Source organism: Cetorhinus maximus, chromosome 19 (assembly GCF_964194155.1).
Source record: "Cetorhinus maximus chromosome 19, sCetMax3.hap1.1, whole genome shotgun sequence".
In the NCBI taxonomy this organism is placed as follows: Eukaryota; Metazoa; Chordata; class Chondrichthyes; order Lamniformes; family Cetorhinidae; genus Cetorhinus; species Cetorhinus maximus.
This window is the reverse complement of record NC_135897.1, coordinates 45,961,587-45,981,229: the sequence shown is the minus strand read 5'-3', so window position 1 is coordinate 45,981,229 and position 19,643 is coordinate 45,961,587. Positions and strand designations below refer to the sequence as shown.

At 42.1% G+C, this 19,643-nt stretch overlaps 1 protein-coding gene across 1 annotated transcript in view; it reads left to right on the top strand.

Moving 5' to 3' along the window:
• Positions 1–19,643, top strand: part of zbbx (zinc finger, B-box domain containing) — a 145,048-nt gene that overhangs the window by 89,053 nt on the left and 36,352 nt on the right. Inside the window, exons 15-16 of the mRNA XM_078564540.1 lie at positions 1,569–1,909; positions 6,069–6,231. Of these exons, the coding sequence (XP_078420666.1) occupies positions 1,569–1,909; positions 6,069–6,231 (504 nt within the window). The remainder of the gene's footprint in view (positions 1–1,568; positions 1,910–6,068; positions 6,232–19,643) is intronic.

Here is a 19,643-nt window from a genome sequence, read left to right as displayed (position 1 = left end):
GTTAAGTTGAATTATACGCTGCCCGTCCAACCTTATGGTCGGCAGGCAGGCGAAAAGGCCAAGTGGCCTTTACGTTTTTTAGGAAACCTCATTCATGAGCAGGATGAGGTTTCCTAAAGCTGATACTAATTAAATAAAACCTTTATTTTGAAAATAAAAACATATCCCATCTTGTGACATCTTTCATTACAATTTTAATGTATTTATTTGTTATTTCTAAAAAAACGCTTCAATCTCCCTGAGGCAGCTCCATGCCTCAGGGAGACTGAAGCGCTCTTTTGCGCTTATGCGCGGACTAATGTCGGTCTTAGTAAATAAAGCAATATGTTAACTTGTTCAGCTTCTGACTTTTTATCTATACCTGAAGCAATCATGTATCTCCGTCCTCCCCCTGTCCTCACAGATAGCACTCAATGCTATCACTCACGATCCATGCAAGACAGGCCTTTATAGGCCTTCCCACGTGAAATCGCGGTGTGGAGCTGATCACGAGCAGTGGACAGCTCCCCGACTGCCCCCGCCCGCTCCCACCGAGCCCGCCCGATGAATGTAAAATTCTGGCCTAAGGGTTTACCCGCGCTTGCTAGTTTGACGGACTCCCGCTGCAATGGCGCTTGTGCTCAGCCTTTGAAAAAATTAAATTAAGTGCACACAGCCTTCTCCCTAAACCAGGAAAAAAAAACCCTGAGCATTATTTTTTCAAATAGCAGTGATATTTTTCTTCCATGTTAGTAAAATATCCAACTGTTGTAATCCTCAAATTCTTTCTCAATTTTTGTTTGGTCTTTGCTTTGTCTTCCAGTTAGTCAATTCCACAAATGTATTAGCCTTAAAACATTTTTTTTTAAAAATGCTTTTCTAATTTTTAACTTGTTTTTGACCCTTTTGCTTTGTGATAATTTTCACAGTTGATACTATTTTGTCATTTATACACAAGTTGTGCAAAGTTGTCTCAATTTTTTATGTAACAATGTTGATAATGCATATTCTGATGCATGAGTAGCTTATTTTAAAGAAAAGGTTTTTAAAGCGAGAATAGAAACATAAAAAGTGGAAGTTCATGTCAATTTAGTGATTTCTAATGGACTGTCATTTACAAGGACTTCAGTGCATCCTGTGGAGGAACAGGGAATCACTGACAGCAATTTCTGGTTTTCCACGTTTAACTGCGCATCTGTGATTGCTGGATGTTGCAGTCAGTTTTACAAAATAATGACAGTGAACACTGACATTTTCACCATCATTCTAACTGCAAAATGCAGATGCTGAAAAACTGAAATAAAACAGAAAATGCTGGAAATACTCTGCGGGTCAGGCTGCGTTTGTGGAGAGAGGAACAGATTTAATATTTCAGGTTGATGACCTTTCATTGGAACCCAGTTTCAAAAGTCATTAACTGAATTAATATATGCTGGACTAATTTGGTACTGTTTCATTGTCTCTAAAAGATAAAAGCGTGGCTTATTGGTACTTAGTATTGTTGGTTTAATACCTTTACATTGTTAAATCAGTTTTGAAAAATACTATATAACTATATAATATACAATGCTTTTCACCTAACTTTACAGATTCCTCAACAACTGAGAGGAATGACTCAGTTTCAAACTGCAAGACATCTCTGCCTCAGAATGGACGAATGAAAGGAAACCAATGTGGTGAAAGACTAAATACAGTCTTTCCTGGTTGTGGCAGTAGTACATCCAGGAGACACGGATTTGTAAACCAAATCCCTGATAGAACAACCACTATTACTTCTATATTGCCATCTCAGAGGACTTCACTGTTTTCAAATGGTGCACTTGAAGACCCTATTTCTACATTGAACATTTTGGAAGAATTTGACCATAAGCTGCAGGTAGACAGTTCAGAAGACAACAAGAACATTGGCCTCACTTCCAAACCATCTAATGTAAGGCTCTTTAAAAAAAGAACTTATAATAAACTAATTCTGAACATAAATTTTCCATATTTTAAATTAAAGCAGCTAAAATCACACAGTGCTGGTGTCTCTAGGGAATGTTATACAGCCAGGCTGATATCTAATTTTTTCTATAGGCTCAATGATTGTTTAATATTATAATACTGCTCAGCTTTATTGCTCCATTATTGTAAACTCCAGGAATGATTCAGAGCATATGACAAGTGGCACATAAGATACTTAAAAATTAAGCCACATGATATTAAAGCAAATTAAGTTGTATGGGGACATTCCAAGAAAGCAGAAAGTAATCGCAAGTGTAGGTGGATGTTTTTCAGATTGAGAGGATGTTATTGCTGTGCCCCAGGGAGTTGTACTGAGACTTCTTTTTCCACTTATTTAAATCAACTGGCATAAACACAAACGAAGTGGTATCAAAATTTGATATCAAATTATGGAGCATGACAAACCTTTTAAGGAGGATGTAGATGCTTCAGCAGTGTGTGTACATAGATAGTAATTCGATGGAAACAGATGTGACATATATTTTCAAAAAAAGAACACAGTGATAAGAATATAGGAATTCTAAGAATTCATATACATAAAATTTTGAAGCTGAGTTTATACACAGAAAGACCATAAATAAGTAAAATGAGATTCAGGGATCTATAAATACAGTATGAATGTAAAGGTAAGGACGTGAAGTTGAATTTGTGATATTGAAGATATTGATGATGCCAAAGTTGGAAAAGTGTGCATATATTTCTGGGCACCCTATTTATTGCAAGTATTTTAGTGCTATGGAAATGATATGAAAAATTCATTAGAATAATATCTGGAATGAGAGGCTACAGTTAGAAAGAAACAGTTGGAAAATTAAGGCTGTTTTGCTGAAGCAAAGAAGAAAAACCTACACGACTAAAAGATTTGCAAAGAATTTATCAGGATAGTGAAAGATTGTTTCTCTTAGTTGGTGAATTGGTCACAAGGACAGATATTCAAGATTATTATTCAAATAATAATGAGGGGGTGGAAGTTAGAATAAAGGGTTATTAGAACATACACTTTACCACATGAACTTGTAACAATATACAATGAAACTGAATAAGTTTTTGAAAAAGACTACAAACATCCAGGGAAATATGAAAAATTGGAATAAATAGCACCATTTGAAGAATCAGTGCAGGAGCAATGGTCAAATGTGCTGTAATGTGACTCTCACTAAACTCCCTCTCTAAATCTGGACATAGAGCAATGCTAGTTCCTTCCTAAACTGCTGTCTTAAACGTGTCGATTTGTTCCATTTGATTAAAAAGATGTGCTGCCATCTTTTTACCTTGTCTCCATAAATTAGAATAAATATTTAGTTCATTGTGTAGCTATTATACAAGCAATCTTTGTATTTAAAAAAAGATTTTTATGTGGGTTTGTTGTCTTGTGTACCCAGGTGGTTGATTGGGTGACTGCATTAGACAGTACTATGACCAAGTAAGATGGCAGCCTATTCATGCAATAACACCTTATTAAAAATAGAAAGCAAAATGTGTGATTCTGCAGAGCAATCATCAGAACCCTACTCAAATAAGTTTCCCATGCTCATTTGCATAGTCTCTTTCCCTGTCTTTTGCCAATTACCTTAAATCTGCCCCCTGGTTCTCAGTCCTTCCACCAATAGGAACAGTTTTTCCCTATCTACTCTGTCCAGACCCCCTCATGGTTTTGAATACTCTATAAAATCTCCTCCCAAACCTCTTTTCTCTGAGAAAAACAGACTCAACTGCTCCAATCTATCTACATAACTGAAGTTCCTCATCCCTGGAACCATTCTCGTGAATCTTTTCTTCATCCTTTCTGATGCTTTCACATCCTGCCTCCATTGTAGTGCCCAGAACTGGATGCAATACTCCAATTGAGGCAGAACCAGTGTTTTATATAGGTTTAACATAACTTCCTTGCTTTTGTACTCTATGCCCTTATTGATAAAGCTCAGAATACCATATACTTTATTAACTGATTCCTCAACCTGTCCTGCCACCTTCAATGATTTATGCCCAGATCCCTCTGTTCCTGCAGTCTCTTTAGAATTGTAACCTTTTTTATGTTGTTTCTCAATGTTGTTCTTACCAAAATGAATCACTTCACACTTCTCTGTATTAAATTTCATCTGCCACTTGTCCACCTTTTCGCCAACCTGCTTCTTTCCTTACACCATCCTCCTCATGGTTCACAATACTTCCAAGTTTTGTTATCGCCTGCAAATTTTGAAATTGTGCCCTGTACACTAAGGTCTAGGTCATTAATATATACCAGGAAGAGCAGGGTTCCTAACACCAACCCCTGGGGAGTAGTTTGAAAAACAACTGTTACTCACTATTTTTTGTTTTCTGCCACTCAGCCAATTTTATATCCATGTTGGCACTGTCCCTTTTATTCCATGAGCTCTAACTTTGCTCAAGTCTGTTGTACGGCATGTTTATCAAATTTGGAAGTCTGCATACACCACATCATCACCTCATCAGCCCTCTCTGTTACCACTTCAAAAATTACTAGCAAATTAGTTAAACATGATTTGCCCTTAACAAATCCGTGCTTGTTTTCCTTAATTAACCAGCATTTTCCAAAATGACTACTAATTTTGTCTCAAATTATCAGTTCTAAAAGAAGCTTTCCCACCACCAAGGTTAAATTAGTTGGCCTGTAATTGCTGGGCTTTGCACACTTTTTTGAACAAGGGTGGAACATTTGAAATTCTCCAATCCATGGCACCATTTCTGTGTCTATGGAAGATTGGAAAATTATCGCCAGTGCCTTCGCAATTTCCACTCATTTCCTCACTATCCCTGGATGCATCTCATTCGGTCCAGGTGCCTTATCAACCTTAACTACAGACAGCCTATTCAATATATCATCATCAATTTTAAACCCTTCAAGCCTCTGAAATACCTCTTTCACCATGACCTGGACAGCATCTTTTTCCTTGGTAAAGGCATACAAACTATTCATTTCATACCTGAGCCTGCCCTCTGTGTCCCCTAATTGGCTCCACTCCTCCTCCTACCACCTTTTATTATTTCTATGCCCATAGAAGACTTTTGAGTTCCCTTTTACGTTAGATGCTAGTCTCTTCTCATACTTTCTCGTTGCTTCTCTTATTTGCTTTTTCAATTCTGCTGCAAATATTTATATATTCAGCTTGGTTCTTGGTTGTATTATCCATCTGGTATGAACACACTTTTTCTGCTTCTTCATAATCTCTTATCCCTTTTGTCATCCAGGGAGCTCTGGATTTGTTTGCCCTACCTTTCCACTTAGTGGGAATATGCCTTGACTATGCCTGAGCTATTTCTTTAAAGGCAGTTCAGTTACAGCCTTACCTGGCAATCTTTGATTCCAATTTATTTGGGTCAGATCCATTCTTACCTCACTGAAGTTGTTTTTTCCCCAGTTAACTATTCTTACTCTGGATTGTCCTTGCCTTTTCCAAAGCCAACCTAAAGTTTATGATACAATGATCACTGTCCCCTCATTGTTCCCCTATTTACACTTGACCTACTTGGCCCAACCCATTCCCAAAAACAAGGCCTATCAATGCCTCCTTTCTCATCGGACCGGAAACATCCTACTATAGAAAATTCTCCTGAGTGCACCCTAGGAATTGTTGCCCTTCTCTGCCTTTTACACTACTACTATCCTAGGCTATGATCAGATAATTAAAGTCCCCCATTATGACTATAGTTCTTACGCTTCTCTGTAATTTCCTGGCAAATATGTTTCAGTAAAGTACAGCTTTCCCACAAGTTGATGGCCTGTAGACTTTTATAAATGCAAGTTCTTTATTATGACATATGTACGATGATATAACTTAGACAAACATTTGATAGTAGATAATATGGAAGTTTCTTTTTTATGGCTTGGGTTTTAAAATTGTTAACACACGTATGAGTAAATGGCCAGTGTGTCACGAACAGTAAATGGAATTTTGTAGTAATTGTTGAAGATTGCAGGTAAATAGTTTTAGTATAGATCTCTCTAGTTAAAAAGCATGCACTGACACTGATGTGATGGGCCAAGTGAATTTTTGTTCTACAACTTCTACATTTTTATAAGGTAACACAAATATTTTTTCGATAATTTGTTTCAATCTTTTTAGGAATTGCATGAGATCGCTCATTGTCAAAATATCGATACTAGCAAGTATCTGGGCCTGGAAGGTTTTTTCACGTGGCAGATGGATCCTGGTCAAATTGCTGCAGAACCCTTTGCAAAACGTGTGATCAATGATGAAAAACACATTTCAGAAACACTGATCAAAGGTATGACATCCTATATTTATGTGAACTCAGACAGGCAGAATTCAGATTGGCTGTAACTGCCAGTTATTTCAATGAATATACAGTATCTGAAAGTCAGCTGTAACTGTAAAATTAAGTTCAATCATGACTCTCATTTCTGCATTGCATGTTAAAATCTTTCAAGAACTGTAGAAAGTAAATAGTGGTACAATTGGTCAGAAAACTATCTTTTTGAATTGGTTTTGAACCCAGCCAAGTTTGATTGAAAGAAAAAGTTTGTAGGGATTATTGAATACCGGCATGAAAGTGCCTCAGTTGTCAAAATTTAGTTCCAAAGGTGCCTGGATCTAAATATCAACAATTCAGCAGTAATTGCCAACTTTATTCAGGGATTAATTGGGTAAATTTTCATCTCTACTGCCTGGGTGGATGTAGAGAGGAAAGGCTAACAGGGAGATGGTATGTCATAACAAAACCCGCTAGAATTCCTTTCAATTTATTTTAATTGGAGGGAAATATGACGGGTCCTGTAAAGAGCTTGAAATCCTCTACCACCAGATTTCCTTTGTGCTCCATCCAGGTGCTCCTTAATATCTCGGTCGTAAAGACGAAAGTCTACCCATGGAGTTTATAAAAGCGAATGCATCACAAAAACTTAAAGGATACTGTTCTGAAATTATGAAAGCATATTGTTTAGGCTGCATGAAGAGAGTTTTGCCCTGCATTTAAACTGTGCTATATACAAACGTGTGGGGTTGGAGGAAACAAAATATTGCATGCTATATATGATTAAGTCATAAACCCATTCTTTATGAATAGTTTTATAATTTGTTACACATTATCACATGGAGGAAACCTTCCCTTGCTTGAATGCAGAAATCCAGAAATTATTGTTGTAGATGGTGGACAGGCTTTGGGGAATTGGGAGCTGAGTTACTCACTGTAGAATTCCCAGCTTTGATCTGCCCTTATAGCCACAGTATTTATATGGCTAATCCAGTTAAGCTTCTGGCCAATGATAACCCCCAGGATGTTGATGGAGGGATTCAGCGATGGTAATGCAGTTGAAGGTCAAGGGTGATGGCTAGAATCTCTCTCATGTTGGAGATGGCTTTTGCCTGGCACTTGTGTGGCGCAAATGTTTCTTGCCACTTATCAGCCCAAGCCTGAATGTTGTCCAGGTGTTGCTACATGTGGGCATGGACTGCTTCATGACCTGAGGAGTTATGAATGTCACTGAACATTGTGTAATCATTAGCAAACATCCCCAATTCTGATCTTATGATGGAGAGAAGGACATTGATGAAGCAGCTGAAAGATGGTTGGGGCTAGAACACCACCCTGAGGAGCTCCTGCAGTGATATCCTGGGACTGAGATGATTGGTCTCCAACAATCACAACCATCTTCTTTTTGTGTTCGATATGACTCCAGCCAGTGAAGAGTTTCCCTGATGATTCCTATTGATTTCGATTTTGCTAGTGCTCCTTGATGTCATGTTCAGTCAAATGCTGCCTTGATGTCAAGGACAGTCACTCTGACCTCACCTCTGGAATTCAGCTTTTCCAAGTGGCTTTCAACATGGACGATCACTGATTCATCAACTGAAAGAGGATGGTAGATGGTAATCAACAGGAGGTTTCCTTGCCCATATTTGGCCTGATGCCGTGAGACTCCATGAAGTTCAGAGTCAAAATTGAGGGTTCCCAAGTCCCCTTTGACTGTACACCACTGTACTGCCACCTCTGGCGGGACAGGACAAGGATAGTGATGGAAGAGTCAAGGATATTGGCTACAAGGTATGACTTGGTGTCGCTTGATTAGCCTGTGCGACAGCTCCTGCAATTTTGGCACAAGTCCCCAAATGTTAATAAGGACTATATAATGGGGTCCAATAGGTAGGGTGTGCCTTTATCGTTCCATGCCTAGGTGGATGCCGTTTTATCTTTATTCAACTTTTCTGCAGCAATTTGGTACAACTGAGTAGCTTGCTAGGCCATTTCAGAGGATGGTTACGAGTCAACCACATTGCAGTGGGTCTGGAGTCACATACAGGCTAGATCAGGTAAGCTTTCCTTCCCTAAAGGATATTAAGGAATCTGATGGGTTTTTACAACGATCTGGCAGTTTCATGATCATTACTGAAACTAGCTTTTTATTCCAGATATAATAATTAACCAAATTTAAATTCAACCAATGGTGGGATTTGAACTCATGTCCCCAGAGCATTTGTCCAGGCCTCTGGGTTACTTGTCTAGTAAGGTTATTACTATGATACTGTTCTCTAATAATGGTGAATCACCTGACACGTTGGTGAAAAGTTGGAGGAAATGTTTTGACGAAGTGGACATGGTGATGGTAAGTGAGAGGAGAGAGTATTGGCCTTGAATAGGGAGAGCCAGAGAGATTGCAGGTCTTGAGAGAAAGCCCAGAGGAGTGAACAACCTATCTCATTTATTTTGATACTTATTCATTTAATTAATTCACTTGTGGCTGTTAGTATTCCCTATGGTTTGCTTTCACGGAAGCATTTGTTTAATTAATTTATGGCTGCACCATGATTGATTTATTAAAGAGTGACTGACCCCAAAATCAACATTTAAAGCATTAGAAAATTCCTTATATTTAAGTCCAAGAGAACTATTTAATGACACAACTGAGATGTAGTTTAGAAGTGCCATCTAGTATTGGGCAGGTTAAAAGATAAGTTTAATATTAAATAAGGATAGTTTTGCTTAATTGTTTTAAACAGGACAGCTGCTTGCATAATCATGACAACAGGCACTGAAGACAGATGCAAAATGTCATTACTTTATAGATAGATGACAACCTTAAACTGAGGAGCCAAAATGCCCAGGGCCAACATCCCAGCGCAATTGCTGAAATTTGTCAGTCGCCACCTCTGGCTGAGCCTGCCAATTTATTTCTCTAAACAGGAGCACAGCATAAAATCTAGCCATTGTAATTTTATTATGATGTAAACATATTTTGGAGTTCAAAATGATTAGTGCAGGTTTTGCATTTAAATGGATGGGTTTTTTATGGTGCCTCCTGATTAACTTGTATCTATGTGATCTTGCGTACATCCGTTAGCTTGCCCTTATCCTTGTAGAATTTCTAGAAGTAATGTTTCCTCACTATTTCATTTTTAACTTGTTAATCCATTTAGGGTTAATTTATCTCTAAACTTGTTCATTTTGGGTATGTATTAGTCCTGCAAGGCCAGTATTATTCTTTTACAGGATTCCACTTGACTTCTTTTGCAATGTCAACAAAACCCTCTACCAATCAATTTGTTCCAATTAGATGCTTAATTTAAAAAAATAGCCTTTTTAAAGCTGTAAAATTGGGACCCAGTCTTTGGTATTAATGTATCCCAGATAAAGTCAATTGATCACTTTGTTGACAGTGTTCTTGAGGGCTGCTACAATTGCCACTTACTGTAAGCATCTGGATCACTTACAAAGACCAGGTTAAAATGAACACTTTATCTTCTGGCTACTCTTGAACATGGAGTCATACATTTCATTTAACAACGCTAACTTATTGTGCAGCAGTAGTTCATCCATTGCTGCTAACATTGTTATTGTAAACCAGCAAAAGATTCAAATCATTTATAATTTCTGTTCACTAACTGGAAATTCACATGTTCCTGTGTGATTTTTTTTTAGCATGTATAAAGAAAATGTTGCCAAATTTTATTGAGTTTAATTTTTTTGAGTCAGATTTATTTGTCCAATTTAGTCTACAGTGTTCTTGTGTAATTTTTTCCCCATTGTTTTGATTTGTGGTCTGCTTCAGCGTGTTTCATTCAGAATTGTTTCAGTTATTGTCTTAAGTGAAGCTGCTGGCTTTAAAGTTTGCATTGCTGCATTGGTTTCTGGGGCGAGAGGGTTGCCCTATGATAGGCTGAATCGATTGGGCCTATACCCTCTGGAGTTTAGAAGAATGAGAGGTAATCTCATTGAAACATAGAAGATTCATTGAGGGCCATATAGTGTTTGGAATTCTCTTCCTCAGTGAACAGTGGAGGCTGGATCATTAAATATATTTGAGGCTGAGCTAGACAGATTTTTGATTGAAAAAGAAATCAAGGGAATGGGGGAAGGCAGAAAAGTGGAGTTAGGACCACAATCAGATCAGCCATGGTCGTATTGACTGGTGAAGCAGGCTCGAGGAGCCATATGGTCTACTCCTGCTCCTAATTCATATGTTCTTATGTACCATGGATTATTCCTAGTAACCAGAGTTTAAGACCTGTACCAGGCACAGCATAGTGCTTGATTGGACTGACCCATTCATTGGAAGATGATTGTGCCTTCTCAAATATTAAGTTTCCTCCTTCTTAATGAGCTTGGCACAAAGCCACTCCTAATCCATTCTCTGTTTAACCTGAGAGTCGTGAATATGAAATGTATCCAAAATAATTTTCTAAGATTCCACAGCCAAGCAATGTTCTATATAAACTCATATGGTGTCAAGCAAAAAGGTTGAATCACTGGCTGCCCTGACTTTATTTGAGCATTCAGTCTAACATTAACTAAAGTTGTGTTATTGATTCATTGAGTAGCTTTGGGTACTAGACAAAGCAGTTATCTTGATTTGGGTCAACAGTTGGAATCAACCCAACCAGTGTAAACTATGAAACTAGCATACTAAAGCCAATATATAGTGGGGGGAAAAAAAAACCAAAACATCCATTGAGGAACCCTGACTGAAATAAAAACAAAAAATGCTGGACAAACTCAGCAGGTCTGACAGCATCTGTGGAGAGAAAGACAGAGTTAACTTTTCGAGCCCGTATGGCTCTTTTTCAGAACTGAAGGGAAGTAGAAATGTGGTGATATATACTGCTTAGGGGAGCGGAACAGGTGAACCTGGATAGAAGGCCAGTGATAGGTGGAGGCAAAGGAGAGATTGCGAACGATGTCATTAACAAAAGGTCAGAGGGTTGTTAATAGTGGTGGTTCTGGCTAAAGGAGGTGCTAATGATGATATTAAGAGTGGAAAGCAGAATGTGGTAATGGCCAGGCCAGGGTAAACACTTTTACCTGACTGAAATACCTTCTTCCAAAGACTCATTAATGTTCCAAAGAAATAAAAAAAAATCACTATTTGCCCTTAAAGAGCCATAGCAGAAATGGATCAATGCAGTGACCTACCCAGTAACCCAGACAATTATTGCTCAACATTTACTTGCTTAGTTGTGCTTCGTTGGTCAGAGGGGGAGCTAATGGGTTCTGGCTTTATGGGACTTTAGATCCTTTTATAACTTCTTGCACAGTTCATGAATAATGCATTGAATCAAATCTCATGAACCAACACATGCTGGACCAGTCAATAAAATTTGTGACATTTGTAAATACACTACTTGCTGTAGTCCAGCATAACTCTTTTACAGTATCGTTCAATATAAAATCAACACAAGAATGTAGAAGTAAAAATAGAATATTTGGAAAGCTCAGAATGAATGGTTTTGTTACGAAAAGTATTTTTGCACCTGAAGTGGATTCTGTATGTAAATATGCCTATGGGCGGAATTGTCCCAGATTTGCACTAAATGTAGTAGCGGGCGGGTAAAACGATATTTCACCTGCCAGCCACAATGGCGGGTTTTCACACCATATCATCCCAAACCCATCGCATTAGTTTTGCATTCCCAGGAAACACGCCGTTTTCATGGTGGGACGGGCTCTCATTTGCCCACCACTCCATCACCTCGCCGCTTCATCAAGCCTGGAACTTATTTAAAATCCACCTGTGTGCACACACCTCAGTGCTTCCAGCCCATGACTACTGCAGGGAAGATGTCCACGAAAGGCAGCCCTCAGATTTAGTGATGCATCACTGGAGTGCCTTTTGGCCGCCGTGGAGACCCGCCACAATGTCTAATGTGCTCTGGCCGCAGGATGGGCAGCGGTGTGGCCAACCAGTCTTGGGAGACGGTGGCAGTGGTGATCAGTGCTAATGCTGCACAGAAGAGGTTGGCCATCCAGAGGATGAACGATCTCACCCGTGCAGCCAGGGTATGGCAACCATCTCATCACTCCAAACTCTCACACTCAAGCCCATCACACATTCACTGGCATGTCACTCACTGCCAACTCAAGGGACATCACCACCCATTCTCACATACATACCCTCATATGTCCATCTAGCCTCATCTCCTCTGGAATCTGCCTCCTCAGTCCTCGCTATCATGAGGCCACTTACACAAATCAACATATACCCCGCACACACTCCTTCCCCAGTACTGCCCCCGTCCTGCAGCCTCTTCCCTTGCCTGAGGCCACCCCCCCCCCCCCCTCACCAAGCAAGCCCCAGCCCTGCAGGCATTAAAAAGCCACCCAGATATGGCTAATCTGGTAGGTAGAGACGTGCCCTGAGCCTCCCTAGAAGTGAAGTGGTGCTGTCTGTGAAGCCTGATTCTGATGACTGCGAGTGCTGACCAAGCAGGGTAGGCAAACAGACCTTGAAGTCTCGAGTGAAGTGCAGCCTGCCAGCTGCACAATGCTTATGTGCTGTTGTGAAACACGTCGGCCTGTTTTCCCACTGACGTGGGCAGACGATCCAGCTGGGGGGAGATGATTCAAGCATGCAGGAATAATGATATGCTGATGTATTAAAATGAGGTTCCCAATGTCCCAAGGCAGAGAACGCGGCCCGCTATTAGTGGGCTGAGCAGACGATCACAAACTGGTTTCATGCCGTTGTGAAACCAATCGCGCCATATTGTCCGCTCACACCACCGAGTACGCCTGACGCCGGCGGGCACGAAAAAATACGGCCAATATGTAAAGGGCATAGAATGCAGCACAGATCTGCTGATGGCGTACACATCATATTCCGTATGAATATTAAATCAATGATCAAATTCCCCCCATGAATTGAGTGTTGGAAGAGCAGATCAAAAGGGTATGGTAGGATTTTGGTAGGATATTATGGTAGGATCCTGATGACGAGTGCACTCATAACCCTGGTGTTAATTCTCATTGGGTGGGATTTTCCACTCCCGTTGGTACGGGTGTCATAGCGGGTGTGAGCGGACAATATGGTGGGAAGGCCAAAAATTGTTTTCACGCTGTTGTGAAACCAGTTTGTGATCGTCTGCTTTGCCTGTCAGTGGCAAGCTGCCTTTCCCACCCCCGCACATTGGGAGCGTCATTTTAACACATCTGCAAATCATTATAAGCCCTGCTCACCAGAATCATCGCCCCCACGTTAAATTCACCGCTCATGTCGGCGGGAAAACATGCCGGTGCAGAACACATCTCAATAGGTGTGACATGCAGAAGTCGGGACTTAACATCACGGTCTTGCTCACATTGTGGACATCTGAGGAGCAGAAGATGCTGGAGCCCTACAGCTACCGGATCCTGGAGGAACACATGCATTGCATACATGCTGGGTGGATTTTCATGGACGTGGTTCTACTGGGAAACAGCTCACGGAAGGTGAAAGGTCACTGTTGAGGGTCTGCTTCAGGACATCAGTGTCTTGGCCCTGGTCTGCTACGGATGATCATTGAGGGGGTGGAGAGGAAGGCCCAGCTATGAGTGGGAGAGGAAGGTGTACTGGGGGGTTGGGAGTTGGGGGGGGAAATGATGGTGTCGGTGAGGGAAAGGATCTTGGGGGGGAGAAGGGTTTAATGGGAGAATGTGGCAACTGAGGAGGTAGGTATAAAGGGGGGATGAAGGTGTAAGAAAAGGAGTTTGGAGGGGGTGGGAGGAGAAAGGGGGGATGGGGTGGATGCCAAGATGAACTTGCAAGGGAGAGGTCTATGGAGTTGATGACTGCCTCCTGGGGCACAAAATAAGGGTGGGCGTGGTAGGAAGGAATGGTGAGAATGAGAGAGGACAGAGTGAGCCCATAGGGTGGGAGGGTGAGGGTGCAACAGTAGAGGTAGAAGGGATGGCGAGGGTGGTTGGTGGACACTCGGAGGCAGACACGGACCCTGAGGATGGGAAGGAGGGTGTCGGGGAGGTTAATGTGGATGAAGGTGGGATTCCCGGGAAGATGGGGAATGTGTACGTTCACCTGGAGATCCTGGAAGGAAAAGGTTTCTGGCTGGTAGGTGATGGTGGGGAGGTGGAAGGAGATGCCGGGGTGTCAACCGTGATGGAGGAAAGGACATGGGTGATTGAGGGAAAGGAAAGGACAGGGGAGCGGAAGACATACTTCATTACAACCATCTTGCAAAATCAAAAGTGAAAGGAGCCTCGTGTTGGGTGGGAACAGGTGCTGCATAGGCATGCGATCAGTGGGCGGGCGGAGATGCAGGTCAGCTCAGGTGGACAACTGAAAGAGAACCCCAGCAGGCAGCATTGAAAATGCTTGGGACATTGAGATGGGTGTAATGGAGGAAGGATCTGTGTGTATGGGAGAGTGCTTGCGTGAGGCTCCGAAAGGCCCTGCCACACACACACTTCTCCCTCCAGAATCACTCATGGGCCAGTTGCGTGCAGCTGAACTGTTCGTGGGGGGATGCAGTGGGAGGACTTGCGAAGCCTGTCCATTAAGCTGAAAGACACCATTCACATGATTCAGTGACAAAATGTGTTCACCCATGCAGCCACTTGTGATCAGAAATTCTTAACTTTTCTAGGCTGAACATTTCTTCTAGGTGCTGCCCTGACATCCGCAGCAGGGTAGAGACAGCCTGCGCAACGGTTGGCCCTGTTGTCTCTGATGACTTCGGCATGGGTCTTCTGGAGAGCTCAGGCCTTGAGGTCCCCAACTTGCTTTGGCTGTCCTCCTTGTGGCCTGCTGCTCCCTTTGTGGTGACAGAGGATGAGGATGAGGGGGGGTCACAGGCAAGGGGGGTTTGGAGGGAGTGGACAGTCTCTGAGATTCCTGCGTGGATGACCCAGGTGTGTCCAGTTGCCGCTCCTCCTCCTCCCTTCAGGTGCCCAAGGCCCAGCCTGACTCCTTGAGGGGAAAGATCACCTGGAGGGACGTTGAGATGCCCTGTTTTCCTCCCGTGTTGCCACTGCAGGAACTCACCCATGTCTATCGCGATGGAGTGCAGGTCTGCACGCATCTCCAAGTTCTAGACCAGGGTCTCCATGGCATCCGCTACCCTTCCCATGGAGATTCCACATGTGCATGTGTGCACCACTTCATCAAAGAGCGGGTGGACATACTCCTGCGACCCGCGTGCCACTCTATTGAGGGCTTCCAACGGCCCTGTGTGATGTTCCCCTGCCTTCTGCTGACTCTCCATGATGAGTTGGAAGGCCAAATCCAGAGGCTTGTCATCTGACTCTGACCTCACAGATGCTTCTTCCTCAGCAGTCCTCCGAGTGCCAGGGACCTCGGCTGAACCTGCCTATTCCTGCTGCGGACATGTGTCCGTATGGTGACTACCAGATTATGAACCGAGCCTGCTCCAAATCTAGGTCCCAAGGAGATGTGTGTCTCTGGGCTGTGGAGGGTGTGAGTAAATGCAGTGACGGATCTTCCAGGTTGCTTATTTCCAGCTTTTCAATGGAGGAAGTGTCCTCATAGCTAGAACTGAGGACCTGGATGGAGCTGAGACACTGGCTGGTTAAGGGCTTTGGTCACTTGGCAGAGCTCCCTGTGAACCAAAGCAGAGATGATTAGTGCTTGGCAACAGAGTCAAAAGTAGGAGAGAGAGCACTGAGTTGCGTTGAGAGAGGGGTGATGTAGTGCAGGATCCTCACACGGGTGTTCGCTGCCAACATCTCTGTCGCTGCAGGCACGGTTCACGTCCTCAACAGTCAGCGCGATGGCATGCTCCTCGAAATGAATGAGGGGCCTAATGTGGCCAATCCACCCCCGGTCTGGGACCTCTCCCTGCTGCTGTGAGCCAGCTTCTCCAGCATGAAAACAGATGGGAAGAGTGTCAGCAAGACACATGGCACTGCATGGAATATTTGTGTTGTGAGTGGAGCCATGGACTGGGTGAGGACTGTGGCAATCTGAGGTGCAATAGACCTTTAAGAGGATATGAATGGCTTGACCACGTGATTGCATTACCCAATTGCTGTGTAGTGTGGTCTACAATGTTAATCAGTAGTTTAGAATAGGTTGTGGTCTGAGAAGCACACGTGTTAGTGCTGTTATTTGTCATAGAGTCATTGTCATGGATGTCTACAGCACAGAAAAAGGCCTTTCGGCCCATCGAGTCTGCGCCGGTCAAACAAGTACCTAACTATTCTAATCCCCTTTCCCAGCACTCGGCTCATAGCCTTGTATGCCATGGCATTGCAAGTGCACATCCAAATACTTCTTAAATGTTATGAGGCTTTCTGCCTCTACCACCCTTTCAGGCAGTGAGTTCCAGATTCCCACCACCCTCTGGGTGAAAAAATTCTTCCCCACATCCCCTCTAAACTTCCTGCCCCTTACCTTAAAACTATGACCCTCGGTTATTGACCCCTCCACCAAGAGGAAAAGTTCCTTCCTGTCTACCTTATCCATGCCCCTCATAATTTTATACACGCAATCATTTCACCCCCTGTGTTAATAAACAGCACGTACTTCATTTTACATTGGTCTCTGCATCTGCAGTATATTGTTTACCAAATCACTCACTAGTAGATAGGTGTGTAACTGTGTTTGCCGAGCGAAGCGACCCCACAGAAGGAACGTAACAACTGGCGACAAGGCAAAACACAACTAGCCAATGACACCAAAGAAAGCTGTGGAAATTAAACAGAAGTAAATCAGCCGTACCTTGCAAGGCGATTGTAAGTAATGCCTTCATCATAGTCGTCGAAGTTATCTGCCACAGTTTGGCCATATCGAACTGTTTGATCAGACCACCGATGACTGGTCACATCATATTAAATGCCTTGAGTTATTCTTTTTGGCCAACGACATATCAGGGGAGGAGAAGAGGTGAGCGATCCTCTTATCGAAACGTGGCAGTAAAACATACAGCCTAATTCTTAGCCTAATGGCACCCAATGCCCCAGATTCCAAGAGCTTTGATGAGTTGGCAAATCTTGTGAAAAGCCACTTTCAGCCGAAATCCTTGGTAACAACGCAGCATTTTAAATTTGATTCGAGGTGTTTGTTCTGTTGAAGGGTGATTCGGACTCGAAACGTTAACTGTGCTCCTCTCCACAGATGCTGCCAGACCTGAGTTTTTCCAGGTATTTTTGTTTTTGTGTATGATTGGATGATTTGTTAATGTTATGTGAAAGTTTTTGTTGGTGGCTTTTATTGCTGGATGTTGGCCTAGGTGGCATTGTGATGAGTCTGAAATTGATTTAACGACGGGGAATGCTGGGTCCTTGTGGGAATGGTAAAACAGTGCATTACAATGGCTCTTTCAGTACAATAACTGCCCCCATAGCTGTGCCAGGTACTTCTGTCCTCCTCATTCTCAGCAACTGCCAAAATCTACTTTAAAAAAAACCTAGCACTGTGATGCCACCAACACAGCCTAAGCAAAGGCAAGTCAAAAGCACCTCAGCTGCAACTTGCTGAGTAGCCATTTTAAATAGCATGGTTGAGGGCCTAGCTTGTAGCAGAACACCTGAGGTTTGGCGAATGATGTACAAAATTGTGGCCTGGGCCTCCATAGTCTAAATAAGGTATCCCGAGACATTTTGCATCAGCCTCTTGTGTGACTTCAAGATAGTGTTGATTTAGAGCCTGCCAGCTGGAACAGCCCCATGTACACTATTTTACTGCTGGAACACCATGCAGGCAGTGTAGGGTCTCCACGGCACCATGGCATTGAATTTTGCACCCATGGTTTCCTGAATAGACTGAATATTCCAGTTATGAAGATGGAACAGGCCTGAAGAAATCTGTCTCTGTACAGGAGATTAATACATTCGCATAAATATGCCTTTGACGAAACCTCCTTGCATGAATAATATTCAAAAAGAATTTATGCTGCACAGCATTCCAAAATGTATACACCAACCTTTTGATTCATATTAATTGCGGGGGGAGAGTACTGAGAGGCCTAATGGTTTCTACTAAATCTTGTTGCCAAGCTGTAATCCCTTGGAATGCTTGAACTGCATCCACTCTCCTTCAGAAGACTAAATTCAGCTTTGTGAAAGTTATTTGGATGTTATGGTGATACAGAGAGATTTTCATCTCTCGCTTTAAGAGGTTGATGAATCAAGCTGATTGTACAATCTAATAATGAACCACAACAGGAGTATACTTCCATTTTAAATTTTGACCATTTATTTCCATACCATTGCCACTTAATTAAGAAGTTTAATTGGAGGAACTTATTCCTAGAATTAGCTGTAAATGAATTAGTTGAACTGTAAGTGAAGGAATGGGATCTCAGTTCCCTAACTTGTTGCTTTTCCAGATCGTTTTCTCAGGAAGACTCAAAGTTTCGTGACTGTAAGCTGATTGTTATTTCCTAATGATGGAATATGAGCTCTTAAAATCCCATCCCTTGTCGGCCTCATTCCTTTTGCCTCAACTTTTACATCAGTTTAAATCTTCTACAAGGAAAAGCGAATATCAATTCCAGTTGAACTCCCACAGCTCCAGTTCAACATAATTGAATCACTGGTATCATCCATTAATAATGATGAGCAAGATGCTATCTGGTAATTTTGCACTGATGTGAATGGATGTGGGAGTAAATGCAATTGACAACATGCTTGTGCTGTAGCTTTAATGTGTGCAACATTTGATTTCAATACCTGTTAGTCATTTTTTTTTCATTTCTTTCCAAGTCAGGCATGACATATTTATGTCTTGACTATCAACCCTCTGATCGCACTCCAACGTATCTGTGTATAATGTTGAGAATAAATCATGGTATCGCTCTAGATAGACTATACACAGCCTTGTAAATGACCCCTCTCTCACTTGTTCAATGCAGGTTTAATTAGATCTACTTGGTAAGAAGCTATCTTGTACCTTTGTACACAATTGTGGGATTGCCTTATGCCAAATATTTTTGCATGACACGCCTAAAGGTTTATCAGAGATTTTTGGTGAAATGACTATGCTAATAACAGTGTTGCCTGCCCAGTATTTATGATCCTAAAGAAAGGAAGACCTTACAATTATTTATTGCTTTTAACAATCTCAGGGTTTAAACTTTTCCAGCTCTGAAAGTGGTTGCAAGTCTTCAAGCAGCATACTACACCATTTCCTTTGGGTAATACAGGCAAAGAATGTACTGTTCATTTGCTAAGGCCCTTAAAGCTAGTTCGCTGCTTCAGATTCATCTACAGGGTTACGACCAAATTGGAACTCTCCTCACAGTGCCCCTCATCAACTAGCCTCTCCCTTCAAATATGCAATGTAAAATCCCAAACAGCATATGCATTTTGGTATGGAGTGGGTGGGGAGGTGCAATGGGGGGCAGTGGAACAGTATGGTGGGAGTGGAACAGTACTGAAACAAACTGTCAATAATTTAAAGAGACTTGCAACCTTCAGCAACAAATACTGAAGTTTCAAAATGTGCTGCAAAACAA